Below are 25,580 nucleotides of genomic sequence, written 5' to 3'. Positions count from 1 at the left end.
CTCAAGTTGAGACAAACACACACTCTAACAGTGCTCCTCTCCTCCGTCAGTAATCATCCTGTCCATTGTGGAGGTGGTCATCATCCTGCTGCTCATCTTCCTCAGGAAGAGAGTCCTAATCGCCATCGCCCTCATCAAGGAGGCCAGCAGGGCTGTTGGCCATGTGATGTCATCACTGTTCTACCCTCTGTTGACCTTTGCCCTCCTGGCCCTGGTCATTGCCTACTGGGCCATCACTGCTGTGTATCCTTCAGCTGTCAGTCATGTTATTCATGTTTACTTGTCTGTCAAGGGAGAAAATAAGTGTTCTTGTAATGGTGTAAAATGTACTAGATTACTTTTAGGTCTAGGTTTTGTTGTAGAGCTACTCTAGATAGCTATAGATGATAAACGTAACCGTGCAGATTGAAATGTGGACAGACTGAGACCGTCAAGGAAAATAACTGGGACAACTCCTCCACAAGTCATCGCTGCAGAAACTAAATGTATCCATAATGTTTCTATACAGATGATCACGTCTGTATGACATGTCTCAGTATCTACTTCCTTAGTGATGGAACCTCCTTGACCGCCTTTCCCAGCTTCTTGTCAACCTCCAATGAGCAGGTGTACAAAGTGTTCAACACCACTGTGTGTGAGTACTCCAGAGACACCTGCAATCCCGAGGTGAGCCATGAGATGTCTCTGTTCTTACATATCTGCCTGTTTACATGTCAGACTTAATAAAAAAAACGTGTATATGTTCCTTCTATTCTATATGTATATAGTGTTCAAAAAAGGCTTTTTTCCTCATTTATTGAATATAAATAACCATGAATTTGTATTTTTGAGTGGACTACTCCTTTAATACCAGCAGAAGTGCCAATATCACAGAGAGTTTCCCCTCTCTTTCCTCAGACTTTCAACACCACCAACATCACAGCACAGTGCCCGGACGCCGAGTGCCTGTTTGCCTTCTACGGAGGAGAGACCTACTACCATAAATACCTCATCGTGTTCCAGTTCTACAACGTGTTCCTCTTCTTCTGGTGCGCTAACTTTGTGACGGCGCTGGGTCAGGTGACCCTGGCTGGTGCCTTCGCATCCTACTACTGGGCCTTTAAGAAGCCTGACGACATCCCAGCCAACCCCATCTTCTCCTCGCTCGGTCGAGCCCTCAGGTAGGAGGGGCAGTGTGTGTGTGGGATGGGGGGGGGGGTTTGGGTGCATGTGTGTGTGTGTGGGAACAGTGCATGTGGGTGGGGGAGGGGAATGTGTGTGTGAGTGAGTGAAGGAAAGAGAGGGGTGCGTGGAGAGTTAGTGAGAGACCTATAATTTGGGCACCATCTTTGACCTTCTTCCCCCTGTCTAGATACCATACAGGCTCCCTGGCCTTCGGCTCCCTCATCTTGTCTCTGGTTCAGGTCATCAGGGTTCTGCTGGAGTACCTGGACCACAAGCTGAAAGGTGAGGTGGTGTTCTCACATATCCTGTTCCATTCTCAGACGTGGATAACTGGGATACTTCCTCATTGACATCATACAGTGGGAAATGGACCAAAAAATGTCACTACTAACTGTTACATTTTAATAGATGGTTGTTGTCGAAATGAATAGGAACAGATTATTATCTCCTGTTTGTTGTTATTTAACCCACTAGCTGCCCAGAATCGCTTTGCCAAGTTCCTACTCAGCTGCCTGAAGTGCTGCTTCTGGTGCCTGGAGAAATTCATCAAGTTCCTCAACAGAAATGCCTACATCATGGTGAGTTCATCTACATAACTGTGCGAATTGAAGTTCTTTGTGAGTTAAAGACTGTGTGAACTGTGTGAATTGAAGACTGTGTGAATTGAAGACTGTGTGAACTGTGTGAATTAAAGACTGTGTGAACTGTGTGAATTGAAGACTGTGTGAACTGTTTGATTTAAAAACTGTGTGAACAGTGTGAATTAAAGACTGTGTTGACACTGTATGTAACACCACATGATTCCCCTAGGTGGCGATATACGGTAAAAGCTTCTGTACCTCAGCCAGAGATGCCTTCTTCCTCCTCATGAGAAATATAATCAGGTGAGTGTTGTTGACTACTGAGACACCCTCCATAAACCCTTCACAACTCCTTCACAAACCCCAGCCTTTGGGACCTTTTCTGAAGAGCAATAGCATCTTTAACAACTCCACGTCTCCATTCATATATACAGTATACATTTATCTCTTTGGTTTTCTGTCTCTTTTGATTCCTTTCTCTGTTGGCTTCTCAGGGTGGCTGTCTTGGACAAGGTGACTGACTTTCTGTTGTTTTTGGGGAAGCTCCTCATTGTTGGAATTGTGGGTAAGTGATCCTCAGAAACACAAGCAGAGAGACTTAATTTACACCTAGTACAGTTTGCCCACCATCTGTGATACATTTACATTTACATTTTAGTCATTTAGCAGACGCTCTTATCCAGAGCGACTTACAGGAGCAATTAGGGTTAAGTGCCTTGCTTAAGGGCACATCGACAGATTTTTCACCTAGTCGGCTCGAGGATTAGAACCAGCGACCTTTCGGTTACTGGCACAACGCTCTTACCCACTAAGCTACCTGCCTTTCAGTAAGCCCTCATATCCTAATCATATGCATCTCTTCTTCTCTTTCTAGGAATCTGTTCTTTCTTCTTCTTCTCTGGGAGGATCAAGGCTGTGGAGCAGACTGCACCCTCTCTCAACTACTACTGGGTTCCCATTCTGGTGAGAGACAGGCCTGAATGAACTCTTATACTGTTACATCGAGCCATGTTTCTCAACGTTCATTGTGCTAGGGATTGGTAAGCTAAGGTCATACTTATTAATAGGACCCTTACATTAAAACTGGTCAGCATTATCCCAGGACCAGTCTACGGATCCAAATGCTGAGAAACACTGCCATAGCGTGTCTGTAAGTGGTGTTTGTATTGATTCCAACACTGTGTGTGTAACTGTTTCTCTCTTCCTAGACGGTGGTGGTGGGATCCTACCTGATTGCCCATGGATTCTTCAGTGTGTACGCCATGTGTGTGGACACACTCTTCCTCTGCTTCTGTGAGTAATATCCTATTTTATTAATATACTCTTTAATCACTCACACAACTTTCCAAACCTGAAATGCTCTTTTTACCTGAGATTCCTCTTTTGCCTGTCATGTTTCTGACTTTTCCTTCTGTTTGTCTCTTCCCTCCTTATTTCACACTTCACTATTTCTTATTCCACACTTTTTGGTTCTGTTCTTTTTTTCCACTAACCCGAACAAACATTAACCCCATAATACACATTAAACACACACACAACGAAGGCGAAGACCTGGAGAGAAACGACGGCTCCCCAGACAGGCCGTATTTCATGTCTCCGGAGCTTCACGAGATTCTCTCCAAAACCAAAATGGCGGAGGAAGAGGACAACAAAGATGGTACGCAACAGCCAGACGCTGACCCAAGTGAACCTACACAGATGGACGAAGTTCGCCTGGAGGAGGAGGTACCACTGAAAGAACAAGATGGAGAGATACAACTGAAACGCCAAGATGTGTTCATGCAGGTCAACGAAGAGGAGCAACCTCTGAAGGAGAAGACCGAAGCTGCGGAAGTGGAAGAACCACAAGAGGAGAAATCTGAAGAGAAGGAACTAGAAAAGAAGGGACCAGAAGAGGAGGAACGAGTGGAAGAAAAGGAATCAAACGAGGACAAGCCTGAAGAGAAGGATCACCAGCCGACAGAACCTGAAAAGGAAGAGACAGAGGAAAAGAAACCTCAAGAGGCGGAGCCTAAAGACCCTCCTTCTACACCCCAGGAGTAGTAGTTAATGTTGTCATGGAGACGTGAAGCTTGGTAAACCTCATAACTAGGACAGGAAAAACTCCTGGCCCTACTCATATAACATGTGCCGTATGGAGCCAGTATACAGTACCTGTTACTAACGACCTAATATGTAATTCTATGCTAATATGTAATTCTATGCTAACGACTGTGTGATTTGAAACAGTTAAATGTATGACCAGCTTTTAAATGCAAGACTTTTCACAGTGCTCATTTATTGTATTCACACATAGGGTTGTTTTAACGTAAAGGTAGCTGGTTTTAACAAGGTCCTGTGGTTGTAAAAGGCTGATCAAAAACCCAGTGCATCTCTGTAGCTTGAAAATATTGTTATGTTTATCTATTTATTATTAATTTATTGTGTTGGTTTGGTTTTAGACAGTGTTGTTTTTTTATCGTGAGGATCTGTAGATCTGTGAGTGCTGAACCTGTGCCTGACTACTACAAATGTCATTATTAATATTTAATTGTCTTAATATCATGAGTTAATGAGTAATGAATGCACTATGAATCCACTATTACAATGTTTACAGTCAATCCAAACAGAACTTCAACTAACGGTGAAAATTAACAATGTTTACATTGATACCAGCTGACACCAAATGGTAAAATCCTTTGATATCCTTTGATATGAAAATGGGATTTCCAATGGAATCAATGTGTATGTACAGGATGTAATTATTAATTTGTATGCTTATTATGTCTTATTACATATGTATGTAGGTATTTATTTTTTGTATCAATTATATAGATGTTCCCTCCAGCCAAGAACACGTTTTTAGACTCAATGTATTGTATTGAAACGCCACCAACTACAGTGAGGGAAAAAAGTATTTGATCCCCTGCTGATTTTGTACGTTTGCCCACTGACAAAGACATGATCAGTCTATAATTTTAATGGTAGGTTTATTTGAACAGTGAGAGACAGAATAACAACAACAAAATCCAGAAAAAAGCATGTCAAAAATTTTATAAATTGAATTGCATTTTAATGAGGGAAATAAGTATTTGACCCCTCTGCAAAACATGACTTAGTACTTGGTGGCAAAACCCTTGTTGGCAATCACAGAGGTCAGACATTTCTTGTAGTTGGCCACCAGGTTTGCACACATCTCAGGAGGGATTTTGTTCCACTCCTCTTTGCAGATCTTCTCCAAGTCATTAAGGTTTCGAGGCTGACGTTTGGCAACTCGAACCTTCAGCTCCCTCCACAGATTTTCTATGGGATTAAGGTCTGGAGACTGGCTAGGCCACTCCAGGACCTTAATGTGCTTCTTCTTGAGCCACTCCTTTGTTGCCTTGGCCGTGTGTTTTGGGTCATTGTCATGCTGGAATACCCATCCACGACCCATTTTCAATGCCCTGGCTGAGGGAAGGAGGTTCTCACCCAAGATTTGACGGTACATGGCCCTGTCCATCGTCCCTTTGATGCGGTGAAGTTGTCCTGTCCCCTGAGCAGAAAAACACCCCCAAAGCATAATGTTTCCACCTCCATGTTTGACAGTGGGGATGGTGTTCTTGGGGTCATAGGCAGCATTCATCCTCCTCCAAACACGGCGAGTTGAGTTGATGCCAAAGATTTTGGTCTCATCTGACCACAACACTTTCACCCAGTTCTCATCTGAATCATTCAGATGTTCATTGGCAAACTTCAGACGGGCCTGTATATGTGCTTTCTTGAGCAGGGGGACCTTGCAGGCGCTGCAGGATTTCAGTCCTTCACGGCGTAGTGTGTTACCAATTGTTTTCTTGGTGACTATGGTCCCAGCTGCCTTGAGATCATTGACAAGATCCTCCCGTGTAGTTCTGGGCTGATTCCTCACCGTTCTCATGATCATTGCAACTCCACGATGTGAGATCTTGCATGGAGCCCCAGGCCGAGGGAGATTGACAGTTATTTTGTGTTTCTTCCATTTGCGAATAATCACACCAGCTGTTGTCACCTTCTCACCAAGCTGCTTGGCGATGGTCTTGTAGCCCATTCCAGCCTTGTGTAGGTCTACAATCTTGTCCCTGACATCCTTGGAGAGCTCTTTGGTCTTGTCCATGGTGGAGAGTTTGGAATCTGATTGATTGATTGCTTCTGTGGACAGGTGTCTTTTATACAGGTAACAAATTGAGATTAGGAGCACTCCCTTTAAGAGTGTGCTCCTAATCTCAGCTCGTTACCTGTATAAAAGACACCTGGGAGCCAGAAATCTTTCTGATTGAGAGGGGGTCAAATACTTATTTCCCTCATTAAAATGCAAATCAATTTATAACATTTTTGACATGCGCTTTTCTGGATTTTGTTGTTGTTATTCTGTCTCTCACTGTTCAAATAAACCTACCATTAAAATTATAGACTGATCATTTCTTTGTCAGTGGGCAAACGTACAAAATCAGCAGGGGATCAAATACTTTTTTCCCTCACTGTACTTGTCTTGGAATTTCAGACTGGCTTAACTGCTGTGATTGTGTTGCTGTGATGCAATTGTTTTAACCTCTCAGATCTGGGTCGTATTAACCACAGGAGGTTGGTGGCACCTTAATTGGGGAGGACAGGCTCTTGGTAATGGCTGGAGCGGAATCAGTGAAATGGTATCAAATACATCAAACACATGGTTTCAACGTGTTTGATGCCATTTCATTTACTCCGTTCCGGCCCTTATTATGAGCCGTCCTCCCCTCAGTAGCCTCCAGTGGTATTAACTGGGCACGAAACGGAAGCAAATTAGCTGAAATGGGGAGGGACTACCTGAACTTGTCCAATAAGAAACACTTATTTTTGTTTTCCGTTGCGAAACGTTTTTAAACGTTTTCCGCTGTATGGCCTAATGAATACGACCCTGCAAGCCCTGTTCAATGTTTACTGACTCTATTTACCTTTGTTTACTTCTCTCTCTCTTTCTGTCTCTCTCTCTTTCTGTCTCTCACTCTCTTCTTCCTACCTCTGTGCTGCATGGTGTTTCAGTAACATTGCCTATTGAGTGCTTAATCAAAACTAACCTTGCAACCTAATGTCAATGTTTTCTATCTGTTTCTGTCAGTGTGTGTCACATTGTAAACATGTTAGCTGATGTAGTATTTCACTTATATATGATACATTCGACTCAGTTTGCTTCTGTTGGATGCAGCTGTCGATTAAAGTTTGTTGTATTGATCACAAGACCGTTTTTTTGCATGTAAATGACAAATGTAATCATATCAAATGATGATAGGACAGTGGGAGAGTGACACAATGGTGAGTTTCTATTCACTTTGGGACAGTTTCCCAGATACAGACTTAATAAATTTAGTCCTGGACTAAAAAAGCACTTTCATCAATGCAAGCTTTTCAGTACAGGATTAAGCTTAGACGGTGTCTGTGAAACCATCCCTTTATGTTGTTAGGAATAGGATACTGTTTTACCTGAAGATATGTTGAGTTTGACAATGGTTGGTTCTCTTATTGTTGTTTCATAAATTCATTGATTTTCCAGTGGAAGACCTGGAACGCAACGACGGAACTGCAGAGAGACCCTACTTCATGTCTCAGAACCTTCTCACCATTCTGAAGAAGTCCAATGAGGATCAGACCAAGACTGTAGACTAACTGTGTGTGTGTGTGTGTGTGTGTGTGCATGCGTGTATGTGTGTGTGAGGAGAACAGAGAAGCCGCCTTGCCTGCGCAGTGTGCTGTATGTATAGAATGTGCCTTAAGATCATGATACTGTATGGCTACAGAAGGATGCCATTGTCACAAGCAGAGCGGTCTGAAAGAGTAGCCAACATATCCCATTGCGTTTCCCACAGAAGGTGTCTATGACACAGTGGGAGCTTAGAATATTTTTAATTTTTTAAGATGTAAATCTGTTCATGTTTTATTAGAATTTTTGTTGTGCCTTTTTGTTTGGCTAGGCTGTTTTACTTTTGAAACAGTCCTCTTGAAACTCACTTTGAACTTACAAAACCTACAAAACTTTGATTCCTTTTATTAATTTTTTGTTTGTGGCTGACTCTGAACTTTTAAGTGTTTTATGTGTTCAATTTAAACCATTTTAATACCGTTTTACATGAATTCTCCAGGTTTTTGTCAGTTTTCTCAAATGTAGAATGAATTACATAGATTTTCTGAAATTTCATTTACAAAAAGGTTTTGCTTAAATGCTAAATCATTTTTGCATCAGGTTTGTTAATAATATTATTTTTCACTATTGCTACTGTTGAGCGTTGTATAAAGGCTGCATATTACAGTGTATATTTACTGTAATATGCAGAAAACATGTCCGAATGCAGTATTAGTTTTGGGACAGAAGGTTTGTTGCCACCCCAGGTTTAATAGTCTCATCTTATTTCCCCCATTCCTATGAACACATTGATATATGATACCCACTCCAAAAGAGTAGCTTTCTATGTTTTTCACACCTTTATATGGCTTGTTGTATAATAATAATAATAATAATATGCCATTTAGCAGACGCTTTTATCCAAAGCGACTTACAGTCATGTGTGCATACATTTTTACGTATGGGTGGTCCCGGGGATCGAACCCACTACCCTGGCGTTACAAGCGCCATGCTCTACCAATTGAGCTACAGAGGACCACACATAGTCTATGCAATAGAATGTTCGCAGGCGGATAAATAAATGTTAAGGCAAATTGGAATGTTCACATGCTCATTGAAAATGACTGTATCAAACAACAATGGAACATTCTATTGGGTGGATCTCATCTTTAAAACATGGTATTTGGTACATTTTTGCCTTCTCATCAAATTATTTACCTAGACTGACTCATCATTGAAACAACAATGTTACAAATAGCATAACTATATATTTGTATACTTCCCATTCTGTATTGATATACCCCTAAATGCATACATTTATGACCTTTGACCCCCAAAGATGGGCCCATAGAGATGTCATTACCATTCCAGTTGTTTCATACCTTAATATGTTGTATTATGAAGTTAATAACATAGCAAATGCCCTAATTTGAGAAGATTGTTCCCTGATAATACAAAATTATTTCATACCATCAATCCTGTTGGCCCAACTAACAGGGTCATAACATAAAATGCAGTGATACCCACATTTAACTACCTCAGAATCATGGGTATCATACCAAAATATAACCCACAGACATGGACCTAAATGAAAATCATCATTAGACTTTGCCACCCCAAAGTAGACAAATATGTGAAATTTGGCCTGCTGGCATGGACCATTGACTTTATCTCAAATGCATGCTTTTGTATATTTAATTTTCAAGAGGATTGTGTAAACGTGTGTTTTTCGAGCAGGATGTGTTGTAAATAATAAAGCATTTTTTTTTTTTTTACTGCTACATACTAAATTATTATTGAAAGTTGTTGTATCTAGAAAAATGCATAATTAAAGTGAACTGAAGTCTAGTCGGTGCTGCTTTGTTGCTCGGTTTGCTCTAGTTTGTGTTCCGTCTCGAGCCTCGACCTGATAGGAAAGTCAGTGTACAGGTTGCTAGGCAACGAGAGGCTCTGACCGAAGGTGTTTTCACGCCAAATCCGCCCATACAATGACAAAACTACCTAAAAGTGCGTCGGTTTGAATCTAATGCTAGCTAGAGCTATTTCTAAAGTCGATTATTAGTTTGTGATTAGTGCACACTGAAAATGCCGTTCAGCGCCGAGGTCATTAAGCCGCCCCTTCATGACCAAATAACAGAACTGCAGAGGAAAATTCAACTTCTTGGTAGGTTAAGTAGTTGCAGCAGGCTAGCTAGGCTGGTACCGGTAACGTACGAATGCTAGTTAAATAGCTAGGCCTAGTTGTGCGTGTGTGAACGCCATGTTGAATAGCAAATTCAGACTTTGCATTAGCACTATCTTGCTAACATTATACTAAAGATTCTTAGCTACCTCCATCTGTGAGGTTACTTTACTCTCACTGGGAAATATATGACCACATGAAGCTATGATGAAAGATAGAATGTTAGCTATCTACTTTGTTGCAATCATTTTGCAAGGTCAGGTGATGGGTAGGCCATGTTGCTAGAAATAGTCAAATGCTATCTTCCTATCCATTAAAATTAATTGAGTAATGGGGAACAGTTTGGGACCAAAAATGCCAATGATATTAAACTTTTTATGAAATACACTATATATACAAAAGTATTTGGACACCCCTTCAAATTAGTGGATTCTGCTATTTCAGCCACACCCGTTGCTGACAGGTGTATAAAATCGAGCACACCGCCATGCAATCTCCATAGACAAACATTGGCAGTAGAATGGCCTTACTGAAGAGCTCAGTGACTTTCAACATGGCACCATCATAGGATGCCACCTTTTCAACAAGTCAGTTCGTCAACTTTCTGCCCTGGTAGAGCTGCCCCTGTCAACTGTAAATGTTGTTATTGTGAAGTGGAAACGTCTAGGAGCAACAACGGCTCAGCCGCGAAGTGGTAGACTACACAAGCTCACAGAATGGGACCGCCGAGTGCTGAAGCGCATCTGTCCTCGGTTGCAACACTCACTACCGAGTTCCAAACTGCCTTTGGAAGAAACGTTAGCACAAAAACTGTTTGTCGGGAACTTCATGAAATGGGTTTCTATGGCCGAGCAGCAGCACACAAGCCTAAGATCACCATGCACAATGCCAAGCGTTGGCTGGAGGGGTGTAAAGATCGCCATATTGGACTCTGGAGCAGTGGAAACACGTTCTCTGGAGTGATGAATCACGCTTCACCATCTGCCTGTCCGACGGACTAATCTGGGTTTGGCGGATGCCAGGAGAACGCTACCTGCCCAAATGCATAGTGCCAACTGTACAATTTGGTGGAGGAGAAATAATGGTCTGGGGCTGTTTTTCATGGTTTGGGCTAGGCCCCTTAGTTCCAGTGAAGGGAAATCTTAACGCTACAGCATACAATGGTTTGTCGAGATCGGTGTGGAAGAACTTAACTGTCCTGCACAGAGCCCTGAACTCAACCCCATCGAATACCTTTGGGATGAATTGGAACGCTGACTGCGAGCCAGGCCTAATCGCCCAACATCAGTGCCCGACCTCACTAATGCTCTTGTTGCTGAATGGAAGCAAGTCACTGCAGCAATGTTCCAACATCTAGTGGAAAGCCTTCCCAGAAGAGTGGAGGCAGTTATAGCAGCAAAGGGCCCAACTCCATACTAATGCCCATGATTTTGGAATGAGATGTTCAACGATCAGGTGTCCTCATACTTTTGGTAATGTAGTGTAGCTAATTCACTGTTTCATTAAATAAGACTAAGAGATGGCCAAAAGTCAGTCAGGGGATGCTGAAATAATTAAATTGTGAATTCGTCCAACAGAGGGCGACAGAAGTGCATACTATGAAATTTCTCAATCCAGCATCAAGAAAAACAGGGATTCCATCCTTCAGCTGAGGCAGGAGAACAAGAGACTACACAAGAAGTTGGCAGACGCTCTTGCTGTAAGTAAAACTGGTTATTCTATCAAAAATGTATTGGTTTCAATACTCAACTTGTACATCCCAGGTTGTTTTTCCCTGTTAGAACTTTGGAGTGCAGGGTTGTATTCATTAGTGTGCATCGTAACAAAACATTTTGGAACTGAAAATGAAAAGGAGTGTTTATTATTGGACAAGTTGAGGTAGTCCTTCCCTGTTACAGAGCTTTTTCTTTCTCTCATCCAGGGGGACGAGCATGTGATAAAGGAGGCCTTCCAAAGCCGAGGCAATGAGAAAGCTGCCTTCAGAAACATGTCAGGGAAGGTGGGGACATCGCTAACACATGGCTATATTCGTTTGTTGTATGTATATTTTGATGTAAAGCAAATTGCCCGTTGGGGATAATGAAGATGATCTACTCTTTTCTACTCTACTTTGCATCCTGGTGAGCAGGCTGCTCTCAAGGTGCTGGACCAGAAGGTGTGTGACAAGATGAAGAAGCTGAACGCTCTAAAGCACACCACCCAGACGTACCGCCGTCGCCTGGAGGACCTACAGACACAGTACCAGAGGATGAAGCTAGAGAACAGGGGACCAGAGAGAGACACGGAGAGACACAACGAGGAGGCCAAGGTACAATTATAGAGACAAATGGAACCCTATTCCCTATATAGTGCAGGACAGACAGACAGACAGACTGACTGACTGACTGACTGACTGACTGACTGACTGACTGACTGACTGACTGACACACACAAATGAGTGAATATAGTGGTATGAATATAGTGGAGGTGACTGATGTGTTGCCCTTGGTCCACAGAGTGAAGGAAAGGCGGCTGAGGAGCATCCCCAAAAGGTTACGCTCCTTCCTTCCATGCTGCCTCACCCTTCTGATTCTAGCCAGTCTAGTCACAATCAGAAACTTTTCAAACACTTAGCATGCCCAGCTCAGGATCAATCAACCATCTATAAGTGTGTGTGTGTGTGTGTGTCATCTTCCAGAACTTGCGGGTGCTGGAGAATCGTCTGGAGAAAGCCCAGCTGAAGTGCCAGGAGGCTGAACACATCATGAGGGGCTATCTGAAACTAAAGGCCCACCTACAGGTTAGTCCTAGCCTGGTCCCAGATCTCTTTGTGCTGTCTCGCTAACTCGCCCCACATCTAACCTTATTTAACCAAGCCATGGCCGCAAACCCTCTCCAATGTGCTCTTTGGGTAGTTGAATCCTTTTCCATGACCTACTCTAATTTCCTAATAGATGATAAAGTAGCCTACCTCGCTCTTTGTCTTGTTTGGCTCAGTGGGTAAGTTGTGGGTTCGATTCCCGCTGGGGCTACCCATACCCGCACTCACTGATGTAAGTAGCTTTGGATAAAAGAGTGTGCTAAATGGCATATATTATAATTAGGAGGAGAGCCTGACCTTCCAGTCCCAGCTGGATAAACTAGAGGCTGAGATCCTGAGACAGAGACAGGAGCTGAAGGACCTGCAGGTCATGAACAGTGACGCACTCCTCTCCAAAGACGCCGCCAAGGTGACCAGCACACATACACACACACGCCTCTCCAAAAACACTGCCAAGGTGACCAGCACACATACACACACACACGTCTCTCCAAAAACACTGCCAAGGTGACCAGCATGGTTATTATTATTGTAACTGAGGACCGTCACGTACCTCTCCTCCTCATGCATCACCATATAGTCATTGATGTGTCCATCATGTGAAGTCCAGCTGTCTGCATTTACAGCTATTTGTTGTGAGTTTAATGCTTTTTTTGTCTTGATCTCTCTATCTATCTCTTTCTTTCTATCTCTCTCTCTTTCTATCTCTCTCTCTTTCTCTCTCTCTCTATCTCTCTCTGTCTCTATCTCTCTCTCTTTCTATCTCTCTCTCTCTCTCTCTCTCTCTCTCGCTCTCTCTCAGGCAGAGCTGCAGCGTCAAGAAGACCAGATGTATAGGGAGAGGAAGGACAGAGAGTGTATCCTCACCCGCTACAAGAAGGAGGCAGAGGAGCGCAAGGCCCAGGCTGAGAGAGTGGAGAGAAGGGTGGGTCACCACCACTTTACAGTTACATCCATAGAATAACAATGACAAGAATGGATATTCCTATTCAAGTCAAAGTTCCATGATGGATGGACCGGCCGCCATATTAGGTGTAGCCAGGGCTGTTTTATAGTATTTTGGGGGCCCTAAGTGAGATTTGGTTTGGGGCCTCCCCCACCTAGCGGGCAAAACATTTCAGTGGCCACCCTCTTGAAAAAATGTCAAGTTAATGTCCTGCAATTCTACAAATTGGGGCAGATAGAACATTTTGCAGTATTAAAACATATGTGATTCTACTCATTTTGGCCCCTGGGCAGGTGCCTTGCTTGCCCAGTCAGTAATTCGGCCAGGAATACTACAAGGTTTAGATAGCAACTTACCTAACTTACCTAGCAATCTATAACATGTTAGCTGACATGGCTAATTGAGTGACTGTCAGTGACTGACATAACACGAGACAAACTGCTGATGCACAACCACATTTTGAAATTGCACCTTGTGTATTCTACTATTCTAACTAACAGTAAGTTGAGACCCCGACTGACTTCCTAAAAAAAATACAAATAAGCATCCGCTTATGTCGCTTATGCCTAGAAACGGCACTGGGCGTACCCATATCAAGGAAAATAAAACGAGGTGCTGTGTCCATTCTATTTAGCTATATATCTACACCTCTTCCATCTCACTTTGTCTACAGAGTAAATGTCTGTCCTGATGTCTGTCCCCTTCCCTCCAGGCCCAGCGTGCAGCCATGCAGCCAGACGAGCTGAGCAGCGAGGCCCAGCGCAGTGCCACCGGGTTGGGGGAGGAGGAGAGGGCCATCTCCACCTTCGAAGAAGCCTTCAGACGCATTAAGGAGGCCACAGGGGTCACTGACACACAGGTACGGAGAGGAGGTCATTGTAATATATATGATTCTTTAGTTTTGAGTGGGTTTGTGTGTCTTTGTATGCAGGTGTGTACGTGTGTTAGTTTATTTATGCACCTACTGTATCCATGTGTGGTGTATGCAAGTTTTGTGTGTTTTTCACCTATTTATGCTTGTGAGTGCGCATGTATGTGTGTATTCATCTACAGTACCAGTCAAAAGTTTGGACACACCTACTCATTCAAGGGTTTTTCTTTATTTTTACTATTTTCTACATTGTAGAATAATAGTGAAGACATCAAAACTATGAAATAACACATATGGAATCATGTAGTAACCAAAAAAAGTGTTTTGATGACAGCTTTTTACACTCTTGGCATTCTCTCAACCAGCTTCATGAGGTAGTCACCTGGAATGCATTTCAATTAACAGGTGTGCCTTGTTAATTTGTGGAATTTCTTTCCTTCTTAATGCGTTTGAGCCAATCAGTTGTGTTGTGACAAGGTAGAGTTGGTAAACAGAAGATAGCCCTATTTGGTAAAAGACCAAGTCCATATTATGGCAAAAACTGCTCAAATAAGCAAAGAGAAACGACAGTCCATCATTACTTTAAGACATGAAGGCCAGTCAATACGGAACATTTCAAGAACTTTGAACGTTTCTTCAAGTGCAGTTGCAAAAACCATCAATTGCAATGATGAAACTAGCTCTCATGAGGACCGCCACAGGAAAGGAAGACCCAGAGTTACCTCTGCTGCAGAGGATAAGTTCATTAGCGTTACCACCCTCAGAAATCGGCAATTAACTGCATCTCAGATTGCAGCCCAAATAAATGCTTCACAGAGTTCAAGTAACAGACACATCTCAACATCAACTGTTCAGAGGAGACTGCGTGAATCAGGCCTTCATGGTCGAATTCCTGCAAAGAAACCACTACTAAAGGACACCAATAAGAAGAAGAGACTTGCTTGGGCCAATAAACACGAGCAATGGACATTAGACCGGTGGAAATCTGTCCTTTGGTCTGATGAGTCCAAATTTGAGATTTTTGGTCTTTGTGAGACGCAGAGTAGGTGAACGGATGATCTCCGCATGTGTGGTTCCCACCGTGAAGCATGGAGGAGGAGGTGTGATGGTGTGGGGGTGCTTTGCTAGAGACACTGTCTGTGATTTATTTAGAATTCAAGGCACACTTAACCAGCATGGCTACCACAGCATTCTGCAGCGATACGCCATCCCATCTGATTTGCGCTTAGTGGGACTATCATTTGTTTTTCAACAGGACAATGACCCAAAACATACCTCCAGGCTGTGTAAGGGCTATTTGACCAAGAAGGAGAGTGATGGAGTGCTGCATCAGATGACCTGGCCTCCACAATCACCCGACCTCAACCCAATTGAGATGGTTTGGGATGAGTTGGACCTCAGAGTGAAGGAAAAGCAGCCAACAATTGCTCAGCATATGTGGGAACTCCTTCAAGACTGTTGGAAAAGCATTCCAGCATTCTACAATGTAGAAAATAGTAAAAATAAAGAAAAACCCTTGAATGAGTAGGTATGTCCAAACTTCTGAATTGTGGTATATATCTGCCTGTGTGTGTATGCGCATGTGTGTGTGTTCATATATCTCTGTGTCCCTATGCAGGAGGTGGTGGAGAGGTTCATCTCCCAGGGAGACACCCAGCAGCACCTGGAGGATCTGAAGAAGGAGAACCACAGAACCCTGCTACAGCTGAAGGAGGACAGGGACCGTCTGCACAAACACTTCCAGGACATTAAGTACTCCGGGGAGGCCAAGCTCTCCAGGTCAGTGGACAGGGGTTAGAGGTCAAGGGTTAGGGATTACATAGCAAACATAGCAGGCCAGAGAAGTTGGAAGTGGATGCTGATTATTTATTAAAACAATGAACCTCAGAACCGATCTTGGGGGATTGTAAATTGTGGGAGAAGACCAATCAAGCAACTAACTGTCAAGTTGTGGTACAAAAGTTGGTCTGAAAGTTTCCTCTCCTAGAGTTGAGTGTGTCTGTAATGTAATTCTGATGGATATTTCTTACTGTCCTGTCTTCTACAGTGGTCAGCAGATGCTGGAAGACTGTAAGCACCACCTGCAGGCAGAGCAGGGGAGGCGCGACGCCGCCAAGGAGCGTCTGGACTGGCTGACCCGTACCCTGAACACGGTCCGGGCCGGGGTGGAACACCTATCTGACAAACTGCAGCACATCAAACTGGTACAGAGAAGACCCCATTAACAATATAATGTACACTGACCCGAGACCTGTCAAATTGTTTAGATCTTTAAATGTTTAGATGAAGTTGCATTGGGCAACCTTGTAAAAAAATGTGAAGGTGCTCAGAAACATTATGTCAATTTTGTCCTCAAACACCTTCTCCCCTCCTCCAGGGTGAGGGCCCTGCCCCCCAGCTGCCCCCCGGCTCAGAGGAGTACGTGGTGGAGCTGCTGTCCCAGTCAGAACAGAAGCTGTTGTTACTGCAGGAGGAGCTCCAGGGGAACGACCTGGCCGCCATCATGAAGGAGATGGAGGAAGAGGAGGTGAGGAGGGAGGAGGGGGAGGAGAGATGGGGAGGAGGAGGAGGAGGAGGAGGGAGAGGGGGAGGGAAAGGACCTGGCCGCCATCATGAAGGAGATGGAGGAAGAGGAGGTAGGAGGAGGAGAGGGAGGAGAGGATCAGGGATAGGACTCTTCCTTATTCGTTAAACATTGATTGTTGCTGCCATAGAAATTGAATGAATGGGAATAAGCCCCTTAGACCACGGCAGTTTGACAGTACACTCATGTGTATACTCATTATTTTTCAGTGATTGCTGCTCCCAACAGTGAATTGGGTATTGTAGAGACAGACAGGTGTTTTAGACAGTATATGGAGCACCTACTCCAATAGGTCCTGCCAGGGTAAAGCTTTATGACCTGAATACCATCAGGTTATTTTCCATCCATTCACTACTCTACTCCAAGGTTGCCAGCCACACCAGCCAGACTAGATGCTACACACAGCCCATGTTATTTTAATCTGTGCACTGGTGCTTGAATAGCTTATCTGTACCTGGATGGAAATACAGCCATTAGGTGTTTGATCTTGATTGTTAATGAGCCACAGCCAGCCGGCAACCTTGAAGTCACCCCCTGGTGAGTGTTCCAAGAGTCAGAGGGTACGGGTGGTGGTACACCGTTAGCGCTTGTGATATAACAATGTCTGTCTGGGATTCTCTAATGGCATTGACTTTGACTGGTCTCAAGTTGTATGCCTTTGCATTTTGAAGGCATAAGCCCTGGTCCCAGATCTTGGTGCTTTATAGCCAACTCCTATGGTCGAATAAACAGACCTGCTTGAATAAAATGTTCCCTTTCACATCTTATGAGGTCAGACTGAGAACAACTGTCTGATTGTCTCTGTGTCTGTGTCTGTGGTGCTGCGTCAGTTCCATGCCAGCATCGAGGGGAAGCTGCCCCATTACAACACCCGCATCAAGCTGCCTGAGGCTCAGAGACAGGACCCATATGATGGTGAGATAGGATCAGACACATGTTCACACGCACACACACAAACACAGTAACATTTTAAAAAACGATGACTATGAGACTTTCTCTCTCGCTCGCTCTCTCAATCCCTCTTTCTCTTTTCCCTCTCAGAAGAGGAGGAGAGCGGGGACGACGAGGGTGACATTATCACCAGGGCGATACTGAAGCACCAGTCTCAGCTCATCATCGACTCCAAGACTAAGAGGAAGACCAGGACCAAGAAGAAAAAGGGCAAGCTCTGATTCTAGATCAGTTAGGCTGGCTAGAGGTCACAATAAATATAATTACTAGAATGGGGATGTCAGCTCTAGTAATTATATTTCTATGACGAGAGCGGCCTTGAGTTTGTGTTTAGTGTGAGGTCATAGGTCTTATTTGTGCCCTGGATTGAGTGAAAATGCCTTTGCTTGAGATGGCATAGGGGACTTGAGTGAAATCTTAATCCTCTCATATAATTATTCAGTTAGCTAAATAATTATATTCCTTATTAACTAATGGAATGCACAGTAAATGTACACTACCGTTCAAAAGTTGGGGGTCACTTAGAAATGTCCTTGTTTTCCATGAAAACATACATGAAATGAGTTTGAATAGGAAATATAGCAAAATGAATAGGAAATGTAGTCATTGACAAGGTTAGAAATAATGATTTTTAATTGAAATAATAATTGTGTCCTTCAAACTTTGCTTTCGTCAAAGAATCCTCCATTTGCAGCAATTACAGCCTTGCAGACCTTTGGCATTCTAGTTGTCAATTTGTTGAGGTAATTTGAAGAGATTTCACCCCATGCTTCCTGAAGCACCTCCCACAAGTTGGATTGGCTTGATGGGCACTTCTTACGTACCATATGGTCAAGCTGCTCCCACAACAGCTCAATAGGGTTGAGATCTGGTGACTGTGCTGGCCACTCCATTATAGACAGAATACCAGTTGACTGCTTCTTCCCTAAATAGTTATTGCACAGTTTGGAGCTGTGCTTTGGGTCATTGTCCTGTTGTAGGAGGAAATTGGCTCCAATAAAGTGCCGTCCACAGGGTATGGCATGGCGTTGCAAAATGGAGTGATAGCCTTCCTTCTTCAAGATCCCTTTTACCCTGTACAAATCTCCCACTTTACCACCACCAAAGCACCCCCAGACCATCACATTGCCTCCACCATGCTTGACAGATGGCATCAAGCACTCCTCTAGCATCTTTTCATTTGGTCTGCGTCTCACAAATGTTCTTCTTTGTGATCCGAACACCTTGAACTTTGATTAGTCTGTCCATAACACTTTTTTCCAATCTTCCTCTGTCCAGTGTCTGTGTTCTGTTGCCCATTTTAATATTTTCTTTTTATTGGCCAGTCTGAGATATGGCTTTTTCTTTGCAACTCTGCCTAGAAGGTCAGCATCCCGGAGTCGCCTCTTCACTGTTGACGTTGAGACTGGTGTTTTGCGGGTACTATTTAATGAAGCTGCCAGTTGAGGACCTGTGAGGTGTCTGTTTCTCAAACTAGACACTCTAATGTATTTGTCCTCTTGCTCAGTTGTGCACCGGGGCCTCCCACTCCTCTTTCTATTCTGGTTAGAGCCAGTTTGCGCTGTTCTGTGAAGGGAGTAGTACACAGCGTTGTACGAGATCTTCAGTTTCTTGGCAATTTCTCGCATGGAATTTGTCAGAACAAGAATAGACTGACGAGTGTCAGAAGAAAGTTATTTGTTTCTGGCCATTTTGAGCCTGTAATCGAACCCACAATTGCTGATGCTCCAGATACTCAACTAGTCTCAAGAAGGCCAGTTTTATTGCTTCTTTAATCATCACAACAGTTTCCAGCTGTGCTAACATAACTGAACACAGGACTGATGGTTGCTGATAATGGGCCTCTGTACGCCTATGTAGAAATTCCATAAAAAATCAGCCGTTTCCAGCTACAATAGCCATTTACAACATTAACAATGTCTGCACTGTATTTCTGATCAATTTGATGTTATTTTAATGGACAAAAAAATTGCTTTTCTTTCGAAAACAAGGACATTTCTAAGTGACCTCAAACTTTTGAACGGTAGTGCATATTTAGGGATGATACTGTAGCTAGGGGAACGTTTTTTTTTGTGGTGGCAGATCATATAGTACCATGCAATCACCACATTAGCTACTTTAGGGATGCAAGACTTGATTTTGTCACAAGCAGTTGATCACAAAATAATTGATTTCCCACTTACACCACTGATTTGTAGATTCTAAAATTGTAATCAAAATAGGAATGAAAATCAATAAAAAGCTTGATTTGAAGAATTACACAATCTTTGGATATTTAAGATTGCTCTAATGCAGGGGTGTCAAACATTCGTCCCGTGGGCTGGATTTGGCCCGCGAGCCCATTCAATCCGGCCCGCAGGTGTTTTTTGTTGTATATATTTTTTTACGCCATTGAAATGACTAAAGCCAAATTGAAACTGTGTAGAAATCAGGGCTTGACATTAACTTTTTTAGCCACTTGTCCTTGGGACAAGTAGGACTGATTTTTTACTTGTCCGAAAGCTGAAGTCACTTGTCCCCACCCAAAAAAGGTCTGTAACACCATAGGCCAAAAGGGTGACTGAAAATGAGTGAAGTACACATAGCCGCGGGAATTAGGGGTGCTGAGGGTGCTGCAGCACCCCCTGATAAATCACAATAAAAATAAATAATAATAATAAAAAACAAAATGTTAACCTGTTTGTGCCGAAGCATGCAGATGGAGCGAGTGACACAGTCAACGAGCTTCGCTGGCTGTGTGTCTTGTGATGGGTTGTAAATCATTATGGGCAGCAGAGCAACTTGCTTTGTGTAAATATAACATATTTATTGAAATAGGCAATAGCAAATAGGAATATAGGCAATTTACTCAATGTCAACCATGCACTGCCCTGCTGTGCGCTGCCTGATCCAATTCTGATCGGAGTAATTGTTTGATATTGTGATTTTTGTTGCTGAAATCTATATATTCTGGTTGTCCAATTAATTTTTTGACTTGCCCCGGACAAGCGGAAAAACCTTAATGTCGAGCCTTGGAAATTATAATGGACCTACATTTACAGTCTCTTCACTCTGTCCAGCTTCCTAACCGTCATTGGAAGGAAAGCTAGACAGTCAGGGAGCATGGGGAAATTCCAAAAGCAATGGATAGAGGACCATTTGTTGCTAATTTTGACGGCGAGGAAATATAATCAATTTAAAGTGAGGCCTTCCGGACCTCGTGGAAGACCGAATGCGGCACTCCTGCTCTAATGATTTAGTACAGGGTTCCCCAACTGGCGGCTCGCGGGTCTACAAATTATTTGTAATTATGTTCCGGTCCCCTGACCATCTGTTAAATAAAAAATCAGCCTGCGACTGAATCTAATAACACATATGGAATCATGTAGTAACCAAAAAGGTGTTAAACAAATCAAAATAGATTTTATATTTGAGATTCTTCAAATAGCCACCCTTTACCTTGATGATAGGTTTGCACACTCTTGGCATTCTCTCAACCAACTTCATGAGGTAGTCACCTGGAATGCATTTCAATTAACAGGTTTGCCTTGTTAAAAGTTAATTTGAGGAATTTATTTCCTTCTTAATGTGTTTGAGCCAATCAGTTGAGTTATGGCAAGGTAGGGGGGGTGTACAGAAGATAGCCCTATTTGGTAAAAGACCATGTCCATATTATGGCAAGAACAGCTCAAATATGCAAAGAGAAATGACAGTCCATCATTACTTTAAGACAGTCAATACGGAAATTTCAAGAACGTGAAAGTTTCTTCAAGTGCAGTCGCAAAAACCATCAAGCGCTATGATGAAAATGGCTCTCATGAGGACCGCCACAGGAAAGGAAGACCCAGAGTTACCTCTGCTGCAGAGGATAAGTTCATTAGAGTTACCAGCCTCAGAAATTGCAGCCCAAATAAATGCTTCACAGAGTTCAAGTAACAGACACATCTCAACATCAACTGTTCAGAGGGGACTGTGTGAATCAGACCTTCATGGTCGAATTGCTGCAAGGAAACCACTACTAAAGGACACCAATAAGAAGATGAGACCTGCTTGGGCCAAGAAACACGAGCAATGGACATTAGACCGGTGGAAATTTGTCCTTTGGTCTGGAGTCCAAATTTGAGATTTTTGGTTCAAACCGTTGTGTCTTTGTGAGACGCAGTGTGGGTGAACGGATGATCTCCGCACGTGTAGTTCCCACCGTAAAGCATGGAGGAGGAGGTGTTATGGTGTGGGGGTGCTTTGCTGGTGACACTGTCAGTGATTTATTTAGAATTCAAGGCACACTTAACCAACATGGCTACCACAGAATTCTGCAGCGATACACCATCCCATCTGGTTTGGGCTTAGTGGGACTATCATTTGTTTTTCAACAGGACAATGACCCAACATACCTCCAGGCTGTGTAAGGGCTATTTTACCAAGAAGGAGAGTGATGAAGTGCTGCATCAGATGACCTGGCCTCCACAATCCCCTGACCTCAACCCAATTGAGATGGTTTGGGAAGAGTCGGACGGCAGAGTGAAGGAGAAGCAGCCAACAAGTGCTCAGCATATGTGGGAACTCCTTCAAGACTATTGGAAAAGCAGTCCAGGTGAAGCTGGTTGAGAGAATGCCAAGAGTGTGTAAAGCTTTCATCAGGGCAAAGGGTGGCTATTTGAAGAATCTCAACTATTACACATATTTTGATTTGTTTAACACTTTTTTGGTTACTACATGATTCCATATGTGTTATTTCATAGTTTTGATGTCTTCACTATTATTCTACAATGTAAAAAATAGTAAAAATAAAGAAAAACCCTTGAATGAGTAGGTGTGTCCAAACTTTTGACTGGTGCTGTACAACAGAACAAAGTGCTGAATTACTAAGTAATGCTATGCTTCCTTTATTTCTACCTAAAGCTGGTAAAATAAACTCAATTTATAACAGGGCATGTTGTGACAACACAAATGTTGTCTGGCATCTTCTTGTTGGCACAACAGATATTCTCTTATTTTGTACTGTTTGTATTTACTTCCTCTGTCTTAGCAAGAAAAGGCTGGGCTGTTCTCAGATCTGTTTGTACTGTCTTGCCAAATCATATGGTCATTGTCATGCCAAACATAGTAGCCTACCCACCAAAACATTTCCTTCACTATTACTCACATTAATATTCTGTCTCATTAGAATTTATGACTACTGTCTTTACACATCAATCACGCCATCATGTACTGTACGTCTTTACAGTATGAAACCAAACACCAACTTTAATTAGTGTACTGTACACACCCTGAAACTGAGAAGACTGTTTCCTCTGACAATAAAGTGTATTTCAATGAAACTACCGGTACCAATTGTATTGACACATCCGCTATATACCTAAGGTATTGTGAATAGTATGAAAGCATCACTTGGTTTTGTAAGAGCAGGTCACCTGTCTCTGTTCTTTAGGTTTTCTCTCTTTATGGTCCAAAACCATCTATTGTGAATAAAGGGGTCACCTTACGATGCAATACACTACACTACTTAACAAACGAGTGCTATTGTCCATTTTTGACATGAGAAAATGTGTAACATAAGTTGGCTTACAGGAAAGACACACCTCACATCTGAGGAACTACAGGGAACCTCACGCTACTGATCTAAGGACATGCTTTCTGTCAGTCTGAGCCATAGCCTACACCCTTGTGCTATGATTAGACTTTCTATTGACCTAATTAAGAAAATGTTTTTTCTCTTTTTGATTTTTCCTTTATGCCTGACATTCAATTAGTTGGGTCGTTCCACCAATTCATTGCCTTTTGAGAAGTGTAACTTGGTCACCTAATTTTTACATTCAACATTCAACTTCATAAAAACACATAAAAACACATTTTCCCATCTCAAGAGGTTAAATCAAATGTAATACTATATACTAAGTGCCTATTAAGTGCCAAATAAAGTAACAAGGTTGACCGTGACAGGGTTAACAATTTCATCTTAAATCAGCCATCTACTTTTACACTATGATTTCACTATTAGATGTTCAATGTTTATTTTGAGAGAAAATATATATTTAAAAATGAAAAGTTTCACCATATTAAAACCAGAGACATTTGGAGAAATGTTGGGGTTAAGTGAGTTAAAATCTTCCTAGAAGTCACAGAGGATGCACGGAGGGACATGTCAAAATGCTGAATTTTGCCACTAGCAAGTCAGATTAATTGAATTCTATATTAAAGGGCATTTCATTTCATTTAACAGGCTTTTAAAATTCAATATTGACGCACAATTTCTACTAATATCAAATGGACGCAAAAGGCACTAATTTGGTGTAATGACCCAGTTGTTAGTGCTTCAGTTGAACTATGACTAATGATACTGTCCTCTACTTCCAACACCTTGTTGATGGGACAATCTTTCCTCATATCGTAGAATCAGAGATATGAACCAATAACTCTCACTCTCTCTCCCCTCCCTCACTGCCATCTCTCTCCGTATCTCTCTTTTTCATTCCCTCCTCCCCCCCCCCCCCCCCACCCCCCACCTTTCTCTCTCTCTCTCTTCCACTCCTTCCCTCTCTCTCTCCCTTCTTCTCTCCATGCTCGCTCACATGATGCTGGCTTTGTGACTTATGTAACGAGACAGTGACAGCTGGGGGTGAGGGACAGGCAGGGGAACAAAAGCTTTTACAAACCAGCGGAATGAGTCATTGGGATTAAGCGTTCTTTGTTGTGTGAGTTTGACAGTATGAATGCCTGGCATGCATGGTGTACAACATGATGTTTCAGACAGTGCACTGTAATAGTACTGAGAAGGAACATACTTGGAAATCGCTTTAGCCTGCTTGGTTAATGAGAACAGGTTTCAATTAGTCGTTTTTGTAGTTTTGCAGCCCCTGCAAATCTATCAGATATTTCACTATTGACACTCAAAGGGCTGTAACAAGCCTTAGCGACCAATGTTTAAGCAATAAACAATTTTCCACAGACGCAACAAGAAAGAAAAGGATGTGTTTGCTTTAGATTGGGCGTTTGAAGTTACTGAAGTTATGACGCAGTATCACTAAATGCAGCTACAGAAAGTAAGAGGTGAATGCCAAGCAGAGAGACAGAACAAAGGTCAGGGCATAATGGGTGTGTATTTAGTGGTGGGGGTCAGGTGAACACATATACACCATTTACTTTTGTTCTCCTAACAGGGAACAATGTTGACCTCATTTCAAAGTGCCTAATACAGAGCTAGGGCTAGATTTCAATTGGTTGCTCTCACACAATACACACCCATTAGCCTACATATTAAATGTATAGAACGAATGTGACATACAACTTTGCAGTTTTATTAAATTCTCCATGTGGTTTGTATTAAAGGGCACTTCATTTAATATAACAGGCTTTTAATTCATAAAAGTGTAAATATATAAAAATATATATTTGATACAATATTGAATTTGGCCTTTACTAGTATAGCCCATAGAAATGCATTGAATAACACATTCATAAATGGCAAAAAAGACAGTCAACAAATACATCATAAGGAATAAGGTTTTGAAGCGTCTGCATTTTCACTTTTCAAGTTTGAATGTAAATTATATGCCTATACCATTAATCTTAGCTTTTAAAAATTCATGATTTTTGTGTGCTTTCAATCTTAGTTTTTTGAACATAATACAAAATGTTCAAGTTCATATCAATTGGATATAGAACTCATTGAGAAGGAGGAGCAGGCCACGGCCGAGAAGGCTGTTGGCAAGGAGGAGTTCCAGGGCGAGTGGACCGCCCCCACGGCCGACTTCGCCCAGCCCGAGGTGGCCGACTGGTCCGAGGGAGTGGCATAACTCATAGGCTTACATTGGTTTACACAGGCAGCCCAATTCGGATATTTTGCCCAATTAGTGGCAAAAGAGCTGATCTGATTGGTCAAAAGACCAGTTAGTGGAAAAAGGTCAGAGTTAGGCTCCCTGTGTAAATGCA

At 42.6% G+C, this 25,580-nt stretch overlaps 2 protein-coding genes across 2 annotated transcripts; both read left to right on the top strand.

Annotated features, from left to right (window-relative positions):
• Nucleotides 1-50: 50 nt before the first annotated feature.
• On the top strand, nucleotides 51-9,115 carry LOC311126874 (choline transporter-like protein 2; the record flags this gene model as incomplete). The annotated part of the gene is made up of 10 exons (XM_084200850.1): nucleotides 51-243; nucleotides 582-666; nucleotides 898-1,160; nucleotides 1,352-1,446; nucleotides 1,639-1,742; nucleotides 1,975-2,048; nucleotides 2,240-2,310; nucleotides 2,620-2,708; nucleotides 2,954-3,038; nucleotides 7,270-9,115. Coding segments are annotated over 10 exons (1,172 nt in total), but the record flags the coding sequence as incomplete, so codon positions are not given.
• Nucleotides 9,116-9,420: 305 nt separating this feature from the next.
• Nucleotides 9,421-17,890, top strand: LOC311126876 (outer dynein arm-docking complex subunit 3-like; the record flags this gene model as incomplete). The annotated part of the gene is made up of 14 exons (XM_084200852.1): nucleotides 9,421-9,499; nucleotides 11,095-11,216; nucleotides 11,439-11,516; nucleotides 11,646-11,825; nucleotides 12,013-12,048; nucleotides 12,195-12,296; nucleotides 12,601-12,726; nucleotides 13,120-13,242; nucleotides 13,976-14,122; nucleotides 15,753-15,913; nucleotides 16,182-16,338; nucleotides 16,512-16,661; nucleotides 17,549-17,633; nucleotides 17,760-17,890. 14 exons carry the CDS (start codon nucleotides 9,421-9,423, stop codon nucleotides 17,888-17,890), a joined length of 1,677 nt encoding a protein of 558 aa, XP_084056978.1.
• Between the last annotated feature and the right edge of the window lie 7,690 nt (nucleotides 17,891-25,580).

The sequence above is a fragment of the Coregonus lavaretus genome (assembly GCF_964263955.1).
Source record: "Coregonus lavaretus genome assembly, contig: HAP1_SCAFFOLD_4725, whole genome shotgun sequence".
In the NCBI taxonomy this organism is placed as follows: domain Eukaryota; kingdom Metazoa; phylum Chordata; class Actinopteri; order Salmoniformes; family Salmonidae; genus Coregonus; species Coregonus lavaretus.
Note: the sequence above shows the minus strand (reverse complement) of the source record. Positions and strands in the feature narration are given on the sequence as shown.